This window comes from Mauremys reevesii, linkage group 1 (genome assembly GCF_016161935.1).
Source record: "Mauremys reevesii isolate NIE-2019 linkage group 1, ASM1616193v1, whole genome shotgun sequence".
NCBI lineage: Eukaryota > Metazoa > Chordata > Testudines > Geoemydidae > Mauremys > Mauremys reevesii.
Window position 1 is genome coordinate 254,610,140 of NC_052623.1, and position 19,343 is coordinate 254,629,482.

General features: G+C 43.2%; 1 protein-coding gene across 1 annotated transcript; it reads right to left on the reverse strand.

Moving 5' to 3' along the window:
- Window positions 1–11,862: 11,862 nt before the first annotated feature.
- On the reverse strand, window positions 11,863–18,720 carry YARS2 (tyrosyl-tRNA synthetase 2). The gene is made up of 5 exons (XM_039520644.1): window positions 17,862–18,720; window positions 15,346–15,513; window positions 14,659–14,814; window positions 13,879–14,049; window positions 11,863–12,215 (listed from the first exon to the last, which is right to left on the reverse strand). Exons 1-5 carry the CDS (start codon window positions 18,641–18,643, stop codon window positions 12,056–12,058), a joined length of 1,437 nt encoding a protein of 478 aa, XP_039376578.1. The 5' UTR covers window positions 18,644–18,720; the 3' UTR covers window positions 11,863–12,055.
- Between the last annotated feature and the right edge of the window lie 623 nt (window positions 18,721–19,343).

Here is a 19,343-nt window from a genome sequence, read left to right on the forward strand (position 1 = left end):
CAGTTCAACTCTCTGCAACTGTGCTTCTTTCTTGCCCTAGTCTCCCCATCCACCCATCTATATACCCTCTTGGTTTAGAAATGCTACTTTTCAACATGTTAGTGGCTGACAGAGGTTAATCAGTGATTAATTGGAAAATATAATTTAGTCTCCTTGTCAGGAAATACACTAATCATGTGAACTTTCGGAAGGCTGCACAAAGCAAATGAGTGCAGTTTACTCAAGAAATTCTCACAAGTGAAAAGTAAATTTCATAAGAAATGATACAATTGATTAAGTGTTAATTAGCATTGGTGACCTGAATTCTTTTTGGAAATGCTGTGATAATATTTTGGTATCACACTAACTTGTAAATAAGCTAAGGATATATAATGATTTGAAAGAAATGAACTTGGTCTGCCATTATCACTGCATATTTTAAAAAAATCAGTCCATGCTTTAACATTACTTCATCCTTTGACTAAATAAGCTATAGTGCAGTGGTTTGGGACCCCAAAGTGAGTCACAATCCCATTTTAATACGGTTGACAGGGTTGGCTTAGACTTGCTGGGGCCCAGGGCCAAACCCCGAGCCTTACCACTCGGGGCTGAAGTCCAAGGGCTTCAGCCCTGGGCAGTGAGGCTCAGGGTACAGGCCACCTGCCTCAGGCTGAAGCCCTTGGGTTTGACTTTGGCCCTCCTACCCAGGGTGGTGGGACTTCGGTGGGCTCAGGCTTTGTGTTGTGTCCCCCCCTCCCTCCCCCGCCCCAGGTCATGTAGTAATTTTTGTTGTCAAAAGAGAGTCGGAGTACAATGAAGTTTGAGAACCCCTGCTATATATATATATGGTATTGAATATACCAGATAGTCAACTGTGAATTATGAGGGACTGGGTCAGATACCCATCACCATCTGAACTTTAGGTTTCTAATGTAGCTACACTTGTACAGCTTTTTCTATATTGTGATTTGCTCTCCCAGAATTTCACATCACTAGTTCTAGTTCAGTAGTGGGAATTTTAGTGTCAACAGGACTCGGGTGGCTGCTTGTGTTTTAAGCACGGTATTGTCTACAACTAGCTTAAGCAGTGCTAGATAATGGATTGGTTAAAATGCCAGCAGTCACTGGCACTTTGTCTATGCTAGCACTCTGGTTGTTACTTCCATCGATGGAAGAAATGGCATGGAAATTTTAGTGAAAGAAACCTAGTGTAGGCCAGGCTGTAGTTCTTTGGTTTTACTTGGCAGGGAATAGGGAGGGAGTTTGACTTCATTTCCAACCCTTCCTATTTTTTGCTTTGTGCACACAAGCTGTTATAAGTTTTCTTCCATAGAAACCTAAATCTGTGGAAATGAAAGTCTAACACCTCTTGAGAAATTTAATTTATCATTTGTTCATCAAGAACAGCTATTCTTTTTGCACACCTTGAACAAATCCAGTATCCAATGAAACTACTGACATAAGCAAGTAATCAAGGGAGAAAAGTTAGAGAAATAGAAATTTGACATTTAATATACTTGACGTATGTATGTTACTGTAAATAAAACTGATAGTGTGAAAGACTTGCACATAGCTTTCATATCAATAAATTACTTTTTTTAAGTGATCAGTTTTAAATTTTACTTATGTGGGGGTAGGTGGGCGTGGGATATGTGTGTATACTTAAGGACATTATTCCCAATCAAATGGGTGCTGGATTCTCCTACTTCCCCATTTTGTCATTATTTTTAGTAAATGTCATGGACAGGTCACAGTTTCTGTGAATTTTTGTTTATTGCCCATGACCTGTCTGTGACTTTTACTAAAATAACCATGACAAAATCTTAGCCTTAGTGAAGAGCTATCATCCTACTTTGCTAAGAAGACCACGCACATTTGGGAAGGCTTCTCAAATAATATGGATCTGCTTCGCCTCCATCAACCAACAGCCCACCTACATTCACAGAGTTCAGTTCAGTAACACATCAAGAAGTTCTGGACACCCTAAATTAGTCTCAACCCAGGACTTGTGAATCCAATCCATGTCCTTCCTGGCTTGTGAAAGAATAATGAACAGCTGGCACCACTCCTGACCAAAATAGTTAACACCTCTCTGAGAATCTTCCCTTCCTCCTTCAAACATTCACTGGTCCAACCAACACTGAAGAAACCCACCCTGGATACTTTAGTCCTAGCCAGCTGCCACCCAGTGTCAAACCTCCCATTCCTGAGCAGGCTCATTTAAAAAAAAAATAATTAAAAAAATCTAGCAAAAGGCTCATATAACTGAAGTTAACATTCTAGACCCAGCACATTCTGTATTCAAGCCAGGACATGGAACTGAAACTGCTTTAGTGGCACTGATGTATGATCTCTGGTCAATGGGTTATTTTCTTCTTGCTGGACCTCTAAAGCATTCAACACTGTTAAATGTGAGATTCTGCTGTCTCGCCCGAGACAGATGGCAGGGGTCCAGGGTAATATGCTGAAATTATTTGAATCCTTTCTGGAAGAACACTGCAAGAAGTACTGATGGGTAACTGCACTTCTACCACTATACCTCATTTGTGGAGTTCTACAAGGATCTATTCTCTGTCCAGTCCTTTTCAACATCTGCATGCAACTACAAGGTTAACTGGTCACATGAGACTAACTCAAGTGCAAGCAATATGTAGATGATACACAGCTCTACCCGTCCTTCACCACATTTGACTATATTACTATCAGTGTGTCCCAGTGCTTGGATGAGATCAGCTAGTGGATAATGAACGTTTGCCTGAAGCTTGAACCTGAGCAAGACAGAGGTGATGCTGGTGGTTAGAGGAAAGTATTTTCAAGATCTCATAGCCATGGTGCAGTCTCTGTTGGTTGAAGATTTATACCCACTATTGGTCAGTTCAGGCCGTAGTCTCGGAGTACTCCTGAATTCCTTGCTGATATTGCTTGCTGATATATTCCTCTCACATAGCAGCATCCGCAAGTAATACTTTCTGCCATCTCCACTTGGCTAGGAAATTGTCTCATCTTGGCAGCTGAAGATCTAGCTTCAGTTAGTAGTACCTTCGTCACCTCTCGACTGAATTTACAGGAATGCAATATACTTGGGCATAAAGCCTTCAGCACTTAGGAAACTCCAACTAGTACACAAATCTTGCAGCATGTCTCCTCAGCAATACAGGCTTCCAGGAACACATTGGAGATGTCCTCTGCTCCCTATGATGGTTTCCCATAGAATCTCAAATCAAGTTCAAAGTCTCAGCTCTTATCTGTGAAGCATTCCATGACCTGGGCCAGGACATACCTAAAGCTCCAGGAGGAAGACTGTGGTCTACAACTATGCTCCTCTGGCCCAATGAAACTTTGTGTAATAAGAGTAAAGCTCGTCTGTGCAAGATACAGCTTTCTCCAGGGGCAATGTGAGACTGTAGAATGAACTTGCCCAGGAACAAACATCACTTTCCGCTCCAAGTGCAAGGTGCATTTCTTTGACCTTGCCTATTCTAATATAAACGCACAACAGGTACATTTATATATAAAGACATCCACTACTAAACTAAACCACTCTTCTACAAACACATCTGCCTCTGAGAAGAGGATGAGAGAACAAACATGTGACAGAAGTGTAGTCACATGACTTAATCCTTAGTGAGCTATATTGGAAAGAGCTCAGAGACAATGGCAATGAGTGTGTTTATAAAAACCTATATTGAATATAAGGGTCGAGAAGAGAGAACTGTTTTTTAATTATGGCTCTTACCATAGCAGCAAGTGAGTTCAACTGTATTAAAGTCTAGACAAAAATTAGAGGGAAACTGATAACTGAAGGTTCAGCAAATAACATCACTCTCTAGTCTTAGGCAAAGGAACCTGACCCAGCCACCAGAAGACACATTCTCTCCCACAAAACTGAAGGAATTACAGTAACTCCTTACTTAAAGTCGTGCAGGTTAATATTGTTTCTTTGCTGATCAATTAGAGAACATGTTTGTTTAAAGTTGCACAGTGCTCCCTTATAATGTTGTTTGGCAGCCACCTGCTTTGTCCACTGCTTGCAGGAAGAGCAGCCTGTTGGAGCTAGCTGGTGGGGGGCTTGAAATCAGGGTGGACCGACAGCCCCCCTATCAGCTCCTCACTCCCCTAAGTTCCCTGTGTGGCAGCCGCCCAGCCAGGGCCACCCCACAACATTTTGGCACCTGAGGCAGGGAGCTCAAATGATGCCCCCATGTCCCCTTGATTGGGCCAAAACTTAGAAAGGTCTCAATTCTGCCTTCTTCCTATTCTACTCCTCTCATGGTACTACTCTGCCACCTACCCCAATAAAGGAGAACTAACAACTTAAAATGTCTTGTTCAAAAATTTTAAGTAACACTTAACTTTCAAACGCCTGAATAGCAAATGTAACTTTTCTTGTTTGCATAGTAAATATTGATTATTCAAACAGATTAAAAATGCCAAAGTGGTGCTTTCCGTGCCTTCTTGGTTGCAAAGATTTGAAGTGCTTCCTGCTGAAGGTCCACAGTCTGGGCCAGCTCATGCTCTATTGAGATGGTTGCAAGGCCGACCAGCCTCTCCTGTGTCATTGTGGAGCATAGCTGTGTTTTTATTAACTTCAGCTTGGAGAAGCTGCATTCTCCACTACCAACTGTTACAGGAAGTTAGAAATATGCGTAGAACAACAAAAGCATTTGGAAAGAGGTTGGTTATCTTATTTGTGCACATATATGCCAGAACAGCCTTTGGAGTTGATCCTGCTGAAATGTATCTTAAAAGGGCTTTCAGTTCATCACCTAAATCACTTGCACCAATATTGTGCATGTCATCATGTGCCAATATTGTCTCTAGTGCCCTGCATTGCTGTTGTAGGTCTTCAGGTATAGTGAGGAGTTTTGGAATATCATTCAACATCCAAAATATACTGCTGTGTTCCTTGGGCTGCATGAAACATTCCTCAACTGACTGTATTGCACAATCTAGCACCTGGTTAAAGAATTCAACTTTGAATTGTTGTTTGCGGTCTCTTATGGGATCATCCCGTGCCTCATAATCAAAATGTCTTCTTCGGTGACTCTTGTATTCTTGAATGGGTGGGAAAATAGCTTCAGTGTGAAGTTCCTCTGCCAACTTCTGTGCACTCTTCAGAATGTTTTGAAATCCCTCATCTGACCGGTAAGACTGTAGGTATGACTTTGCTTTGTCCAGTTGTTCCATTGCTCCAGATATATCAAGGTCAACATCTTGGAGTCTCTGGTTTACAACATTTATTTCAAACAGTATGTCATGCCACAACACTAAGCCACACAGAAATTTGAAGTTATGTATGTTTCTGGTGATTCCATTTCCCTCTCTCACTGTTCTCCCACAAACAGTTCCTGTCATAGCATTATCCTCCGTAATGGCAACTATGGCATCATCTATCTTCCCAATTTGGTGTTTGATAGGCTTTATCGCCTCCACTTGTGTGGCACTCAGTGGTTTCAGTGTCAGAGAGGATGTTCCCAGATGTTGCTTCAAAATTTGCCATCGATGAGTTGATGCAGAGAAAAATACATAGATGCTTTGAATTACATTAAAAAATTCAGCAGCCTCATTAGAAGCTGATGCTGCATCACTGACCACCAAGTTCAATGAATGAGAACTGCATGGGACAAAAAAAGCTCGAGGGTTTAACCCTCAGATCCATGTCTACACTCCTCTGTTCTTTCCTCTCATGTTGGCACCATTATCGTAGCCCTGACCTGTCAGGTCAGCTATCGCGATTCCCGTATCTTCCAGCTTTTTAAGAAGCACATTTGTCACATCAGCTCCTGTAGTATCATCAACGTCAATAAATTCTAGAAAATGCTATCTGACAGTCACCATTGCAGGGACATTTTCACTAGGTTCTGTTGTTACAAAACGCACCATTAAAGTCATTTGTTCTGTATGGCTGATGTCAGGTGTGCAGTCCAGCATAACAGAGTAATATCTTGCTGACTTCAGGTCTGCCACAATCTTCTGTTTGACTTTTGTTGCCAGTAACTGTATGATCTCATTTTGAATTGTGTGTATATTTTTTGGGTGGTGACTCTTCTTAGATGCTCCTGGTGTACAGCATCAAACTCAGCCATCAGCTCCACAATTTTAAGGACGTTTCCATTGTTTGGCACATGTAGCTGATCTGAAGTGCCACACAGTGCTAGGTTTTGGGTAGCAAGCATTCTCACAATGGCAATGAGCCTTTTCAGAACATTTTGCCAGTAAAGAGACTCTGATGCAATCTTGTCTTGATGCTGATCATCTATGGTGGCCTTTAACCTTAGTCTCATCTCAAGCTCTTTCCATGTATCGAATGCTCTCTGGTGATTTGCTGCCTTCTCATGGCATGCCAGATTTCTCCAGTCCTTTGTTCCTGTAGAACCCAATGTGGCTGGAACATTAGACTGGAAGAGTTTGCAACAAAAACAGTATGCAGTATTCTGGGTTTTTGAGTACATAAACCATGGTTTCTCCACTTTGTCACCATTGGGGATTTCATGCCAGTAATGTGCTGGATGGAAACTTCTATTTTCATTGTCTTTGGGGAATATGAAGTTTTTCACTTGCTGTGGCCTATGCAGTACAAGGAAGTCCCTCAGGCTACTGCTCCAGTGGGTCCACAGTCCTGGATCATCAAGACTTAAGGAACTAAACTCAGCAGCAGCTGTGTCTTGTACCTCCACCACACTCTTCTCTGATCTACACTTTTCTGCAGGAATGTGCATGGTTATATCCGTTTGAGATGGAGATATGGATGCTGCAGTAGCTGCCAGGTCACCTGCACTCTGACTGGAAGATTAGGCATCTCCTCACCACTCACATCCTCACTGGGGCCAAAAGGCTCATCGTGAACATTTATATCTATGTATCTCAGGAGAGCTCCTTCCTGCTTAGCTAGAAAAGCTTCCATTGCTTGCTTTCTTTTTCTGAATGCTGCCCCAGAAGAGCGTTTTCTACTTTCACTCATGACTGCTGTTCTGTGCCAGCTCTAGTGGCTTTCAACACTCAATTGAAGGGGACAAATAAACAGGCTCGTAGCAGGACCTGAATGAGGGAAGATATCCACGTCTTAAGGGCCTAGCTGGCTCCTACTACTTCAGTTGACTGCCTGTTCCTCCTCAAGTGGGTTCAGGGAAGCAGCAGGAAACAGGAAGCTCCCTGAGAAGCTGGTGTTAATCAGTGCAGGCTCCTGGGGGTGCTAGAGAGGTACATAAGAGGCTCCTCCTCCTCTCTCTCCCTGCAGCTCCTGCTGCTCTTTGTTATTCCCGCTCACCTTTTTGCCTGCCTGCCTGTTACGTCTCTTGTGCCCTCCTTCCTCCAGCACAGCACTCCACCATCTCTGTGCACCTAGAGCAGAGAGAATACATATGCACTAGCAGCAGACACAATTTTCTACACTCTGGGTCCTAGTAGCATGCTCCCCCTCCCCCCAGTCTGGCACCTGAGGCGGCCACCTCAGTTGGCCTCATGGTAAGGCCAGCCCCTGCGCCCAGCAGGCTATCAATTGCTGGCAGTTCAGCTGTCTGTCCCACCACTGCCATGTGCTGCTCCTGCCCTCTGCCTTGGAGCTGCTCCCAGGATCCTCCTGCTTGTTGTAGGGGGGAGGCACGGGGGAAGGGGGCTAATAGGGTGTCCCCCTACCCCTGCTTATCCCATCTCCATAGAGTGTGTGTGTGTGTGTGTGTGTGTGTGGCGGGGGGGACATGACAGGGCTCAAGACAGAGGGAGCTTGCTAGTAGCAGCTGCTGTCTCAACCTGATCTACTTAAAAAGGAAATGTATTTAGAGTGGGGTCAGTGTACTTAAAAGGGTAATGTGCATCTCTTTCTCACACACAGGGTGTGTCTCTGTCTGCCATGCTCTCTCCTCTCCCTCCATTTCTGCTGCCTTGTAGAATGTGAAGCTACATTAACATGTTAACCCTTGAGGGCTCAGCCGAGTGCTTGTTCATCACTTATCAGTAAGGCATTCCCTGGAAAATATCCCACCCTGACTTCACCATCTCAACCAAGCTTCACAATCATCATTGCTGTGTACAGTATTAAATTGTTTAAAACTCATACTGTGTATGTATGTATATATCTATGTAATATAGATATATATAATAGTCTTTTGTCTGGTGAAAAAAAAAAGTCCCTGGAACCTAACCCCCCTATTTACATTAATTCTTATGGGGAAATTGGATTCACTTAATATAGTTTTGCTTAGTCACATTTTTCAGGAACATAACTACAACATTAAGCAAGGAGTTTCTGTATTCAAACCCTGCAATCTATTTTTTTTCTGTAGCTGTACCAAGTACAAACTTCTTGTTATCTGATTTCTAGGACTGACCTGTTCCCCAATCTTGACTGTGCTTCCTCTGTGCAGGTACTGAAGGCTATTCCATCCTGGGATAGCAGCCATCATTATATTAACATTTATATTGTGGTAGCATCTAGAGGCCAACCATACCATGGTCCTATAATCCTTGGCACTGTACAAACAAAAAAACCTGCCTGCCCCCATGTTTACTGTTGCTTCTGCCCTTTCAAAGAGTATTTCTAAAGCTATATTAAACACAATTTCATTTTTTTAAAAAATTTATCTAGCTATGAATTTTATATATATAGAGAGAGCTCAGAATCTGATGAATTGATCGCAGAAAAATATAGCCAGGATGAGATGAGTCCCAGAAAGGAAATTGGATTTCCGTTATATTACATTCTGGATACTGACTTTTCCACCAATCCATGAGAATTTAGATGAAGGAAACAGTGAAGGTGATTTCCTGAATTGGTCTATTTTAGAGTTCATCATTGCCCTTAAGTTTGGTGTTATTTGCTTTCTGATGTGGCTTTGGGAAAAATGATAGTGGTATGACTCCCATTTTGAGGCGTGAAGGGATGTGTTGATTTTGCGTAGGAATGATTCTTGAGTGCAAAGCACAACTTTTGTCTCATGCAATATGGAGTAGGGAAAAAGTCTCAGACTCTCCTTGCTATTATGCTTGCTACCAGCATGTGGACATTGACTGACAGAGTTGAAGAAATATAGACTTGCATCAACTCTATGGAGTGAGCTGTGGAGTACTTTGTAGTATCAAGGGCAAATCCTAGGTGTAGGAAAGGTCTGCTTAATGATTTGGCTAGGACTGCTCCAGGAACCTCACAGGTAAGGTGCAGGCAATTAGTGATTTATAAAGCTGAAATGATGGCATGGACTTCAATGCCAAAGTCCAGACTATCCTAAAGAAAATATAAGAACTAGAATGTCTGGTTTCCTAGTGTTATTGATTTATGTAATACACATAGGATAATTGGAAAACTTACTTCTTCAATGTTTATAGATTGTCTAGCACAGTGGAGCCTTGGACCATGTCTAGGGCTCCTAGCTGATACAATAACTGAGTTCAGATTTTTATATAGATAATGCAGGTGGATGACCTGTGAGAGGCTAGAACATCATGATGTACCCTATCTGGGTTAGAAGTTGCTTACTAATTCAGGTAGAGTGGGGGTATAAAAGGGTCTCTGTATCGCTGCATCCAGGCTGTATTGTGCTCTTTGAGGGCTCCATATAGCAGAAACCCATCTCGTCTTTGCCTGTTTGGACCCAGAATGACATTTTTTCCCTCATACTACTACTGAATTTACTGTTTTTGCTGTAACTATCCTTTGCTGCAACTAGGTGACTGACTTTTTGTCAGTAACTGCTTCTTACACTCAAGCATTCCCCATTAATAGGGAACCAATTCAATTACCATGCATGCTTCCTATACATTTCCATGTTGCCAGGTAGCATGGGTTCCGGAAGACAAGAATCTAGTTCATAACCATATAAAGGGGACCCAAAAGCATAGGCTGGGTTGTTGGACCTTCTAGAAAATAATGCAATAGTTGCTACTCTAGGAGATTAATCTGACAAGGTCCTTGGTGGGAAAGAAGGTGCTAAACTAGGCCACCTGCAGCACTTTGTAGGAGGGGCACAGGCAGTCTCCAGCATACAGCAAAAATCTTTCAACAAGTGTTGTCAATTATGGAGTGCATTCAAAAATACTCAGAAGAAACTTCTCCAATGACTACTTTCAAGCTTTTGTTGTTCTCCAAGCAGTTTAGATCTACATATCTTGGTTACTGTTATGTTGTCCAACAAGTCCAACTAATTCTTATGTGCCAGGGTAGAGGGGAGCTTGAAGTTGGCTTCAGTGTCTAGAAAAAGCCCTGCATGGGGCTATTTTTTTAAATCCCACTCCTCCTCCTGTCCTGCAGTACCCATTTCTGCTCCTGCATTGTTAGCCTGCTCCCACCCACAAAAAAAATTAGATCCTCAAGTCCCATGAGATTACCCCATGCTATTAAAAAAACCCCCACAGTACAGTTGGTTTTTATATATATATAAAAAATTGTTTGAATTCCAATTTATCACTAAAACAATAAATCTTGTCTAAACCATGTAAAAAATATTTTATTATGACATCAAATATATCCCTTGTTGAAATTTAAGTACTAAAACTTTTAAAAAAAAATTGCTTTACATTGCTAAAATTTTATTTATGACAAACTGATGAGGGAGTGTGTTTTCCTACAAGTTACTGCACTGTTATTTTTGCCTACCCAATCCCACCCACAACAAAGTACATTTTACCTGCTCCTTTTGTGTGAGGTCTGTATCTGAAGAGTATAATTTAGGAGGTCCAAAATGTCACTGCTCCTGTGGAAAACTTGTTCTGACAGCTTGCTTATTTGCATTGCAATAACATCTAGAGGCTCAAGTACTATAAATAGACACAGTACATACACAAAGATGGTCCTTGCTTCGGACAGCTTACATTTTAAGTGAGGCTCAGCCAGTCTGCTTTTATGTTGAATCTCTTATGTAACTTGCCTGATGAAAGCCCTATCTGCCCAGGAAAGGATCTCTATTGTCTTCAAGCTTGAGCTCATTTCACCTTACCAATTTATGTAGGCTGCTCTGTCAGGATGAAGTCAGCTTGCCAAGGATTGTGGCTTCTGCAAGAGGACGCTGGTGGCTCTCACTTCTAATAGGTTGATGATCAAGGAATGAGACATTCTAGCCCATGTTCCCTGAGTCACACTCAACAGCCTCACACTGGTTTTCATCAGAATCTTGAGCTCCAGGTTGTGGAAGGAACAGATCCACTATTACATACAGGGCTTCTGGCTGCCCTTGAGGTCAACTACCTTCATAAATTGGTATTTTTACATTCTTATGCATATCCTCTTTACAAGCGTTCCAGGAAAGTAGCAGTAGGAACCTGTGTAATTTCTCCAGTGGGATAACTCCTATACAAGAGACTAGAAGGCCGAAGGAGTTGCAGGGGGTAAAACAAGACTACATTTAAGCAAATCCAACATCTGATGACATTTCATTCTATTCTTTACTCACACCTCTTCCTCAAATCACTAAAGCCTCCATGAGTTTAGCTTCTAAACATTTCTGTAACTTACTGTGCTGCTGCTCAGGAAACATTAAATGTCATCTCTCCACAGCTCACCTTTTTGGATAAGAGTTGATTTGCACTGGTTGAAATGAGAGCCCCGTGTTTAAAAACTTTCAAATTCTGTTACTATTCAAAAACATGAAAGTCTCAAACTAGAGCACAAAACATGTCTTTTCTGGAAGGGGCAGGGAATAAATTAGTTTTTTGTAACCCTGATGGCAAATGAGTAGACTGCCTTCTGGGACATAATTATTGCATTGAGAATTCTATTTTAGAGGACTGATTATGGGAATGACAATTGCTCTATCCCTAAAGGAATTCTGGGGTAGACTAGACGGAATATTTTGCTCTGAGTTTCTTTACTGTATTCTTCACTCCATGACTCTAGTATGTAGCAAACCTCTCAGATTTATTAACACTGTCAAAATTAAAACAAATACAAAATTATCCATCTTCATAAATTTAGCTGCTTTTATTTGAACCACGTATTAGGTAGAATCTCACATTGTGAGAAGAATGAGACAAACACTATGCTCTTGTGCGAAGTGCAATATGCACAATATAGAAAGGACAAGGTAAGAGAGGCTTTGGGAAATTTAGTGTGACGGTGTATCTTATTTTAATTAGGTATTTCCTTTTGTCATAACTGCAGCCATTTTATAATGTAGAAGTTTTTCTTTCCAATCTTAAGTAGTGACACTCCATTCTTGAGGATATGTTGCCCAATAACAAGAACAGTTTCAGGATTAGTTACTTGAATGTAGTTTATAGAGACTCCACCATCTGTAATCTTCCGGTACCTTGAAACAAAACAGTAATTGCAAGATGAAACTGATTGAGAGTTAGCAACAATCAAACATTCCGTTTAGAAAAAAATTACTGTATTAATTTTGGTGTGGGAGACTGGACAACTTGGGCAGTTCATACTGGAGTATGAAACCATTTGCCTCTAGGTCACTTATTCAAGTTCATTTCAGGTCAACACTAACTGGTATCAGTCACATTCCTAAAGGACACACCAATCCCCCCCCCCGACAATTTGATGCCTTTGTTGAAAGGTGAGGTAAAGGAGGAAACTGAATCTACTGCTGTCTTTACATACATATACAACTATACATATAAAATGATAGGGTCTAAATTAGCTATTACCACTCAGGAAAGATCTCTGAATCATTGTGGCTAGTTCTCTGAAAACACCCACTCAATGTGCAGCAGCAGTCAAAAAAGCTAATAGGATGTTGGGAATTAGGAAAGGATAGAGGCAATATGATACTTTGTCTTGCTATCTATATAAATCTATGGTATGCCCACATCTTGAAAACTGCATGCAGATCTGGTGGCCCCATCTCAAAAAGGTCTATTGAAATTGAAAAAGGTACAGAAAAGGGCAACAAATTATTAGGGGTATGGAACGGCTCCATATGAGGAGCGATTAATTAGACTGGGACTTTTCAGCTTGAAAAAGATGACTAAGGGGGAATATGATAAAGGTCTAAAATTATGACAGGTATGGAAACATTGAATAAGGAAGTGCTATTTACTCATAACACAAGAACTAGGGATCAAATGAAATTAATAGGCAGCACGTTTAAAACAAACAAATGGAAGTATTCCTTCATACAATACACAGTCAACCTGTGGAACACCTTGCCAGAAGATGTTGTGAAGGCCAAGACTATAACAGGGTTCAAAAAAGAACTAGATAAATTCATGGAGGATAGGTCCATCAATAGCTATTAGCCAGATGGGCAGGGATGGTGTCCCTCTGTTTGTCTAGCCTTTGTCAGAAGTTGGGAATGGGCAACAAGGGATGGGGCACTTGACTACCTGTTCTGTTCATTCCCTCTGAAACACCTGGCATTGGTCACTGTCGGAAAACAGGATACTGGGGCTAGATGGACCATTGGTTCAACCCTGTATGGTTGTTCTTATTTGCCCTTCATTATTCATGGCTCTTAATTTGGTGCATTGCACCAGCAATAAATTCACTTATTTCAATATTTTGCTCTAGCCAATCAATACTCTTGATGGCTTTTTTACTTTTTAGTGCATTTGGAATTCATGTGTCATTCCTTTAGAACTTTTTTACTGTGCACCAGAACATACAAGCATGCCAGATTTAGTTACTTAATGAAATTTAGCAGAGAGCAACATTCTACAACTTGGATCAATAGTGTGAAGATATTTTAGCAGCACAGTTGAGACCTATCTAATTACTTCACCTTAACTTATAAATCAATCTAGTGTGTTCTACACCTATGCTTTTCTCCCACCTGAGTTTGTAGTATTGGTAGGTAGATCATCAACACCTCACTAATTGATTTCTCAGATGGATGACTACTAGTTGTTTTGATATAACTGAGGACTGAACAAAGCAGACCTTCTGTTAGAAGTGAATTCCTGGAAATGTACAAATGTAGTTCACATAACAAAGAGGTATTAAAGAATACAAATGGAACATACCCACTAGGTCCATCTGGAATGGCATTTGCTTTGTGACACAGGTCAAGTACACTCATTCCAGGTTCAAGCAACAATTCAGCAAATGGAGCTTCTCTGAAAAGTTCCTGTAATTCTTGGTCAGACATAGCCTCCAGTGCCTCCACATTACTGTAATACAGTGCTTTTGTACATCTAAAGAAAAATAATATATGGTTAACCAAGTTAAGGTTCTCCTGTTTTAAGATTTTTCTCCCCAAACTCAGCTTTTTACCATAGTAGCCTACCTTCCTGCATATTAAATTAAAAAAGACTGAACTGAAATCCATAAAACCTTGTCAATGCCACTCAAGGATAACAGTAGTGGCATAATTACATGACATGTACCTTTCATCATTTTGTTGTCCTCCCTTCCCCCACTCAACTGTTCATGAATAAGGCTCCGATTTAATCACAGGTATTTTTAGTAAAAGTCATGGGCAGGTCATGGGTAAGAAACAAAAAAGTCATGGGCTATACCATAAATCTTGAGAGAGAGGAGAGAGAGTCTTGAGGGCCTGCGACACCAGCTGCCAGAGGGTGGGAAGCACCCTGGGGGGCCAACCACTGCTGGGAGCCACCAAGATGTGGCAGCTGCAGAAGTCACAGGGTTGCACGAAGTCACAAAATCCGTGACTTCTGTGACCGCCGTGACAGACACGGAGCCCTATTCATGAACTGACCACGCAGTATTTCTCTCTGGTCATGAAGAACACTCCTCCTAAATAAGCCTGAAATTGGACAGATAAATTAGTCAAATTTTACCTTTTAGCAGACTCCAGACCTTCTTTTCCATGAACAAGCTTAGTTACTTCTGCAGCAAGTCGTTTTTGAGGTCCCCACTTTTCAGGTTCTTTAGCATGCATTTCCATCATGTGCTCAATCTCCAGAAGAGGAAGGAAAGTGAAGAGTTTCAGGTACCTAAGGGCAGGGAGGGAATTATTTTATTTCTACAGTGGTCTGTATATTAGACTTCCTTTCTCTCTCCCATGCAAACTTAATTCCCCGTGTTAAAATGATTTGTCTTTTTATTTTAAAATATCCAGATTTTAGATATTCTACTTTTTCCCAACCTTTATTTCCGTTTGCAAAGTTAGGACTAACCATATCTTTTGTAGATTATTTCCTCAACTGCACACTCATACACTTTCATGCCACTTAAAACTCAATGGGCCACTTTTCTGATGCTAACTTGTGATGCGTCTACTGGTATGTGTGAATAAATGAAGTGCTAATGTCATGTACATTTATTAATCTGATGTATGTTATTTAACCAATAAAGACTCATTTTCAAAAGAAAAACTGGCATGATGATAGTGGAAATTCATCTTACTGCATGATCTCATACTGTATCTATCGGTATAAAACATAGGCACATTTTCAGTGCTGCTGTTATATACAGTTTTCTGGAGCAATTTTTGTGAAAAGTGAGGTTTAAGAAGAACTACTTGCCTTTCAACGGTGCTATCTGGCTGTCTAACAAAAAACTGATACAGCTCAAATGGAGAGGTCTTATCTCTGTTTAGCCAAACTGCATTACCAGCAGACTTTCCCAATTTATCTCCAGTGGTACTGGTAATAAGAGGCACAGTGATTCCAAACACATCTTCTCCCGTCACTCTGTGGGGAAAAAGCACAATGCATTAAGATCACATTGCTTGGTAAGCTTAAATGTAACTTGTACTTGGAACTACTGGTTCTTCTGAGCTGCTTCTAAGCCTTTCACAAAGTAATTAGATTATACTAAAATACATTTTTTTAAAATGTGTCTTGTGAACTCATTGCCACTAAATGTTTGAGGCAACAATACTGGTGGGATACAAAATAAGCTACAATTTTATATGTAATAATGAGACTATCCACTTAGGTTTTTAAAAAATTAGAAGGGATATATAAACCTCAAGTTTCAGGGTATAAGACAACTAGCAGCTAATAAGAGGTTAGGAAGAAACTTTGTCTGTTGGCAGGTTATTCACAACAGGGTTTTTGGCAGGTTCTTCTGAAGCATCTGGTTCAGAATACTGTATTAGGTTGCGCTGAATGTCAATTTTGATGTATAATGTCTTGTAGATGTTATTCTATGTTCAACATAACTTGCATAATAACTTTGAATGTTGTCTAGCTTTTTGAGAAGTGCTTAATTTCCATTTCAACTACCAAGACAGGCTAGACCTAGCACTCTGTTTGTATTTTACTTATTAGTACAGCAGCAACACCCCACCAGCATTGGTATCTGCAGTTGTTCCTTAAAAGCATTTTTCAGCAGCCTTTTCTCCTCTACTTCCACTTATCTATTGCAGTGGATGCTGCTATAAATCTCACAGTCTTATACCTTGGAGACAGTCAGAAATGTTTAGAGGCATCTTCTTTTCTTAACAGGCTAGTTGTTGCCATGATGCAGACTGCAATTACTGAACGTAAGTGTCCCCTGGTCTTTTATTATGGACTGTAACTTTAATAATAATAATAAAAAAGTCTGAGCAAGCATTTCAATGCTGCTCCCTCAAAGTTGCTATACCTCAGGCAACCTGACAATGGAGGATTGTACTGTCACCCAGGCACCCAAGAGCTGTGTCTACTTATATATTAGAGATGTTAAAAAGCAGGGCTTTGGAGCCGAGCCCAGAGCTGGAGTGCAGAGCAGCTCCGGAGCAATGGAGCTGAAGGTTTTTGCCTGGAGCTGGAGCACAGCTCCAAAGCCCTGTTAAAAAAAAGGGTCATTTTTCATTTGGTGGAAAACTTGTTGAAATTTTGGAAAATATTGACCACTTTAGCATTACCACTCCTTACAATTTTATCAAGTTTCATATCTGATATTTTATTTAAAGCCCCAGATGCTGGAGACAAATGAGTGTGAGACTCTCAGCTTTCATTTAAAAAATAAAAAAAAGTCTAGCCCTCCTGGTTACAAGGAAAAGCTTGAAAGCATGATCCTTGTGTTCCTAAAGGCTGAAAAATCAGAAAACAAATAATACCCGCTTTTTTTTTTTTTAAAGCCAATATAAACTATTTGAGGCCTGACTCATTATTTTTGAATACTTGAACTTGGCCATCCTGAGTTCCTTCCATTACTTGAGAAACAAAGGAAAAAGTTTGACCCCTCCAGTGCTTTAATATCACCCTCATCACTTTCACACTTGTGGATTAGCATGTGTGAAGCAAGAGGCTTGAACTTGGGATAGCCACCTCCTTGCTTTTAGGCCATGTCTACACTACCCACGGATCAGCAGGTAGTAATCAATCTATCATGTTCTGTCTAGACAAGATAAATCGATCCCTGAATCGATGTCTGTACTCCACCTCGGTAGGAGTAAGCGGAGTCGACGGAGACACTGCGGCAGTCGACTTGCCGCCGTGAGGATGGCCAGGCAAGTCGAACTAAGATAAGCAACTTCAGCTACGCTATTCACGTAGCTGAAGTCGAAGTATCTTAGATCAATTCCCCCCGCTCAGTGTAGACCAACCCGTGGAGGACAGGTTCCAACCTGCTAGGTGCCTCAGGCCACTCAGCACAAGATGACACCTAGCAGGTTGGAACCATCATCTCTCAGGGGCTTCCAGTGCCCAGCCCTATGAGAGGAAGCAGTCAGCCATGCTTCTGCTGCTCCTGGCAATTTGGGACATGTGGTCTCTCTGAGGCTGCCCATCTCTGTGAGAGATGAAGTCGGAGGCCATGGTGATGCAGCTCATGCTGGCATCTATCAAGGGCTGCCCAGCCCAATGAGATGAAGTGGTTGGACACATGGTATAGCCCATGATGACACCTGGCAGGCTGTGCCAGCATCTCTCAGCCAGCCATCCCTATGAGAGATTAAGCTGGTGGCCATCATGGTGCAGCTCTCACTGGCACATCAGGGGTTGCCAATCCTGATGAGATGAAGCATCTCTCAGGGGCTGCCCATCCCTACGAGAGATTAAGCCAGAGCCCACTGGTGCAGCCCGGCCGCCCCCTTGTCCTGCTGCCGTACTTAGTGACAAGTTCATATCCGGACATGATGTTGCCCATCTGGTCAGCTCCCCCGAGCTGGATGCGACAGCCGTGGTGTTGGTGCAGGTGCAGGAAGTCGTAGGCCTGCAGGGCCGGGTAGAGGAACTCGGCCAGGCTCATGCCCTCGGCGCTGCGGAGCCGAGCCTGGCAGCTCTGCCTGCTGAGCAGGGTGCCCATGCGCAGGCGCCCCCCGACCCCGCACAGGAAGCCCACCATCGGCTCGCGCCCCAGCCACCACGCGTTGTCCTGCAGCATCACCTCGCCCAACCGCGCGCCGCCCACCGCGGGCCAGAACACCTGGCGGTGGTTGTCGAAGAGCCTCCGCAGCCCCTCGCGCAGGCCCAGCGCGTGCTCCCGCGCGAGCTCCTCCGACAGCGGCTCGCGCTCCTTGGTGCGGCCGCTGGGGTCGCCCAGGCGGGCGGTGGCCCCGCCTACCAGGGCGATGACGTTGTGCCCCGCGCGCTGAAAGTGCAGCAGGCCCATGACGGTTAGCAGGTGGCCGACGTGCAGCGAGTCGGCCGTGGCGTCGAAGCCGCAGTAAACGGTCTGCGGGGGCTGGCCCGGCTCCAGCAGGGCGGGCAGCCCTTCCTCCGCGCGCTGCGCCGGGAACACCTCCTGGAACAGGCCCCGCTCGCACTGCGCCGCCAGCAGCCCCTTGGCGGCCGGAGCCCGCTGCGGCTGGTGATGGATCCGCCGCGAGAGGCCCCCGCAAAGACCCGCGGCCCGGCGGCACCCGACTCGCACCACCATGGGCGCCGCCATCTTGGCTGGGAAGGGCAGCGCGAGGGACACCGGGAGGAGAGGCTGAGTAGAGGCGGGGTCCGCCCGGGTTGTCGCGGGAACGGGCTCCCTAGGCCCCGCCCCTTTTGCCCCGTGAGGAGCCTGGGCTCTGCGATAGAGCTGGGAGAGCAGCCCCCTCCTGCCCCCGCGCGGTTCCTAGCCCCGCCCCCCTGTAACCGGGGTTTCTGCGCGGGGCGAGTGGCGCGCGCGCGCTGCCCTCGCTCACGAAAAACAGTCAGTTGTCAGAGACGGAGTCCGTGCGGCCGCTGACGTGACCAGCTCAACCCCCGTGGTCCTCAGGCCGGCACAAAGGGCTCCTCTTTTCAGGACTCCGAGGAGAGACGGCTGAACTGGCATTAATGTGCAATTTGGACACCATTAAATTAGGCTTGGATAAAGACTGGGCGTGGCTGGGTCATTAGGCAAAGTAAAACTTTCCCCATGCTTGTTTCCTGCCCCTCACCGTTTCTCACAGCTCCTTGTCAATTGCTGGAAATGGGCCATTTTCATTACCACTCCAAGCAGTTCTTTTTCTCTCCTGCTAATAGCACACCTTAACTGATCACTCTCCTTATAGCATGTAGGGTAACACCCATTCTTTCATGTTTCCTTTGTGTGTATATATAGATATCTTCCTACTGTATTTTCCACTACATGCATCCGATGAAGTGGTCTGTAGCCC

Bases quoted from the DNA above. Each gene is read 5' to 3' on its own strand.
- YARS2 (XM_039520644.1), bottom strand. From the start codon at position 18,643: ATGGCGGCGCCCATGGTGGTGCGAGTCGGGTGCCGCCGGGCCGCGGGT. The intron at 14,815-15,345 runs GCAAGTAGTTCT...CCCTGCCCTTAG, and splicing joins CCAGATAGCACCGTTGAAAG to GTACCTGAAACTCTTCACTT. The intron at 14,050-14,658 runs GTAAAATTTGAC...ATTTTTCTTTAG, and splicing joins GGTCTGGAGTCTGCTAAAAG to ATGTACAAAAGCACTGTATT.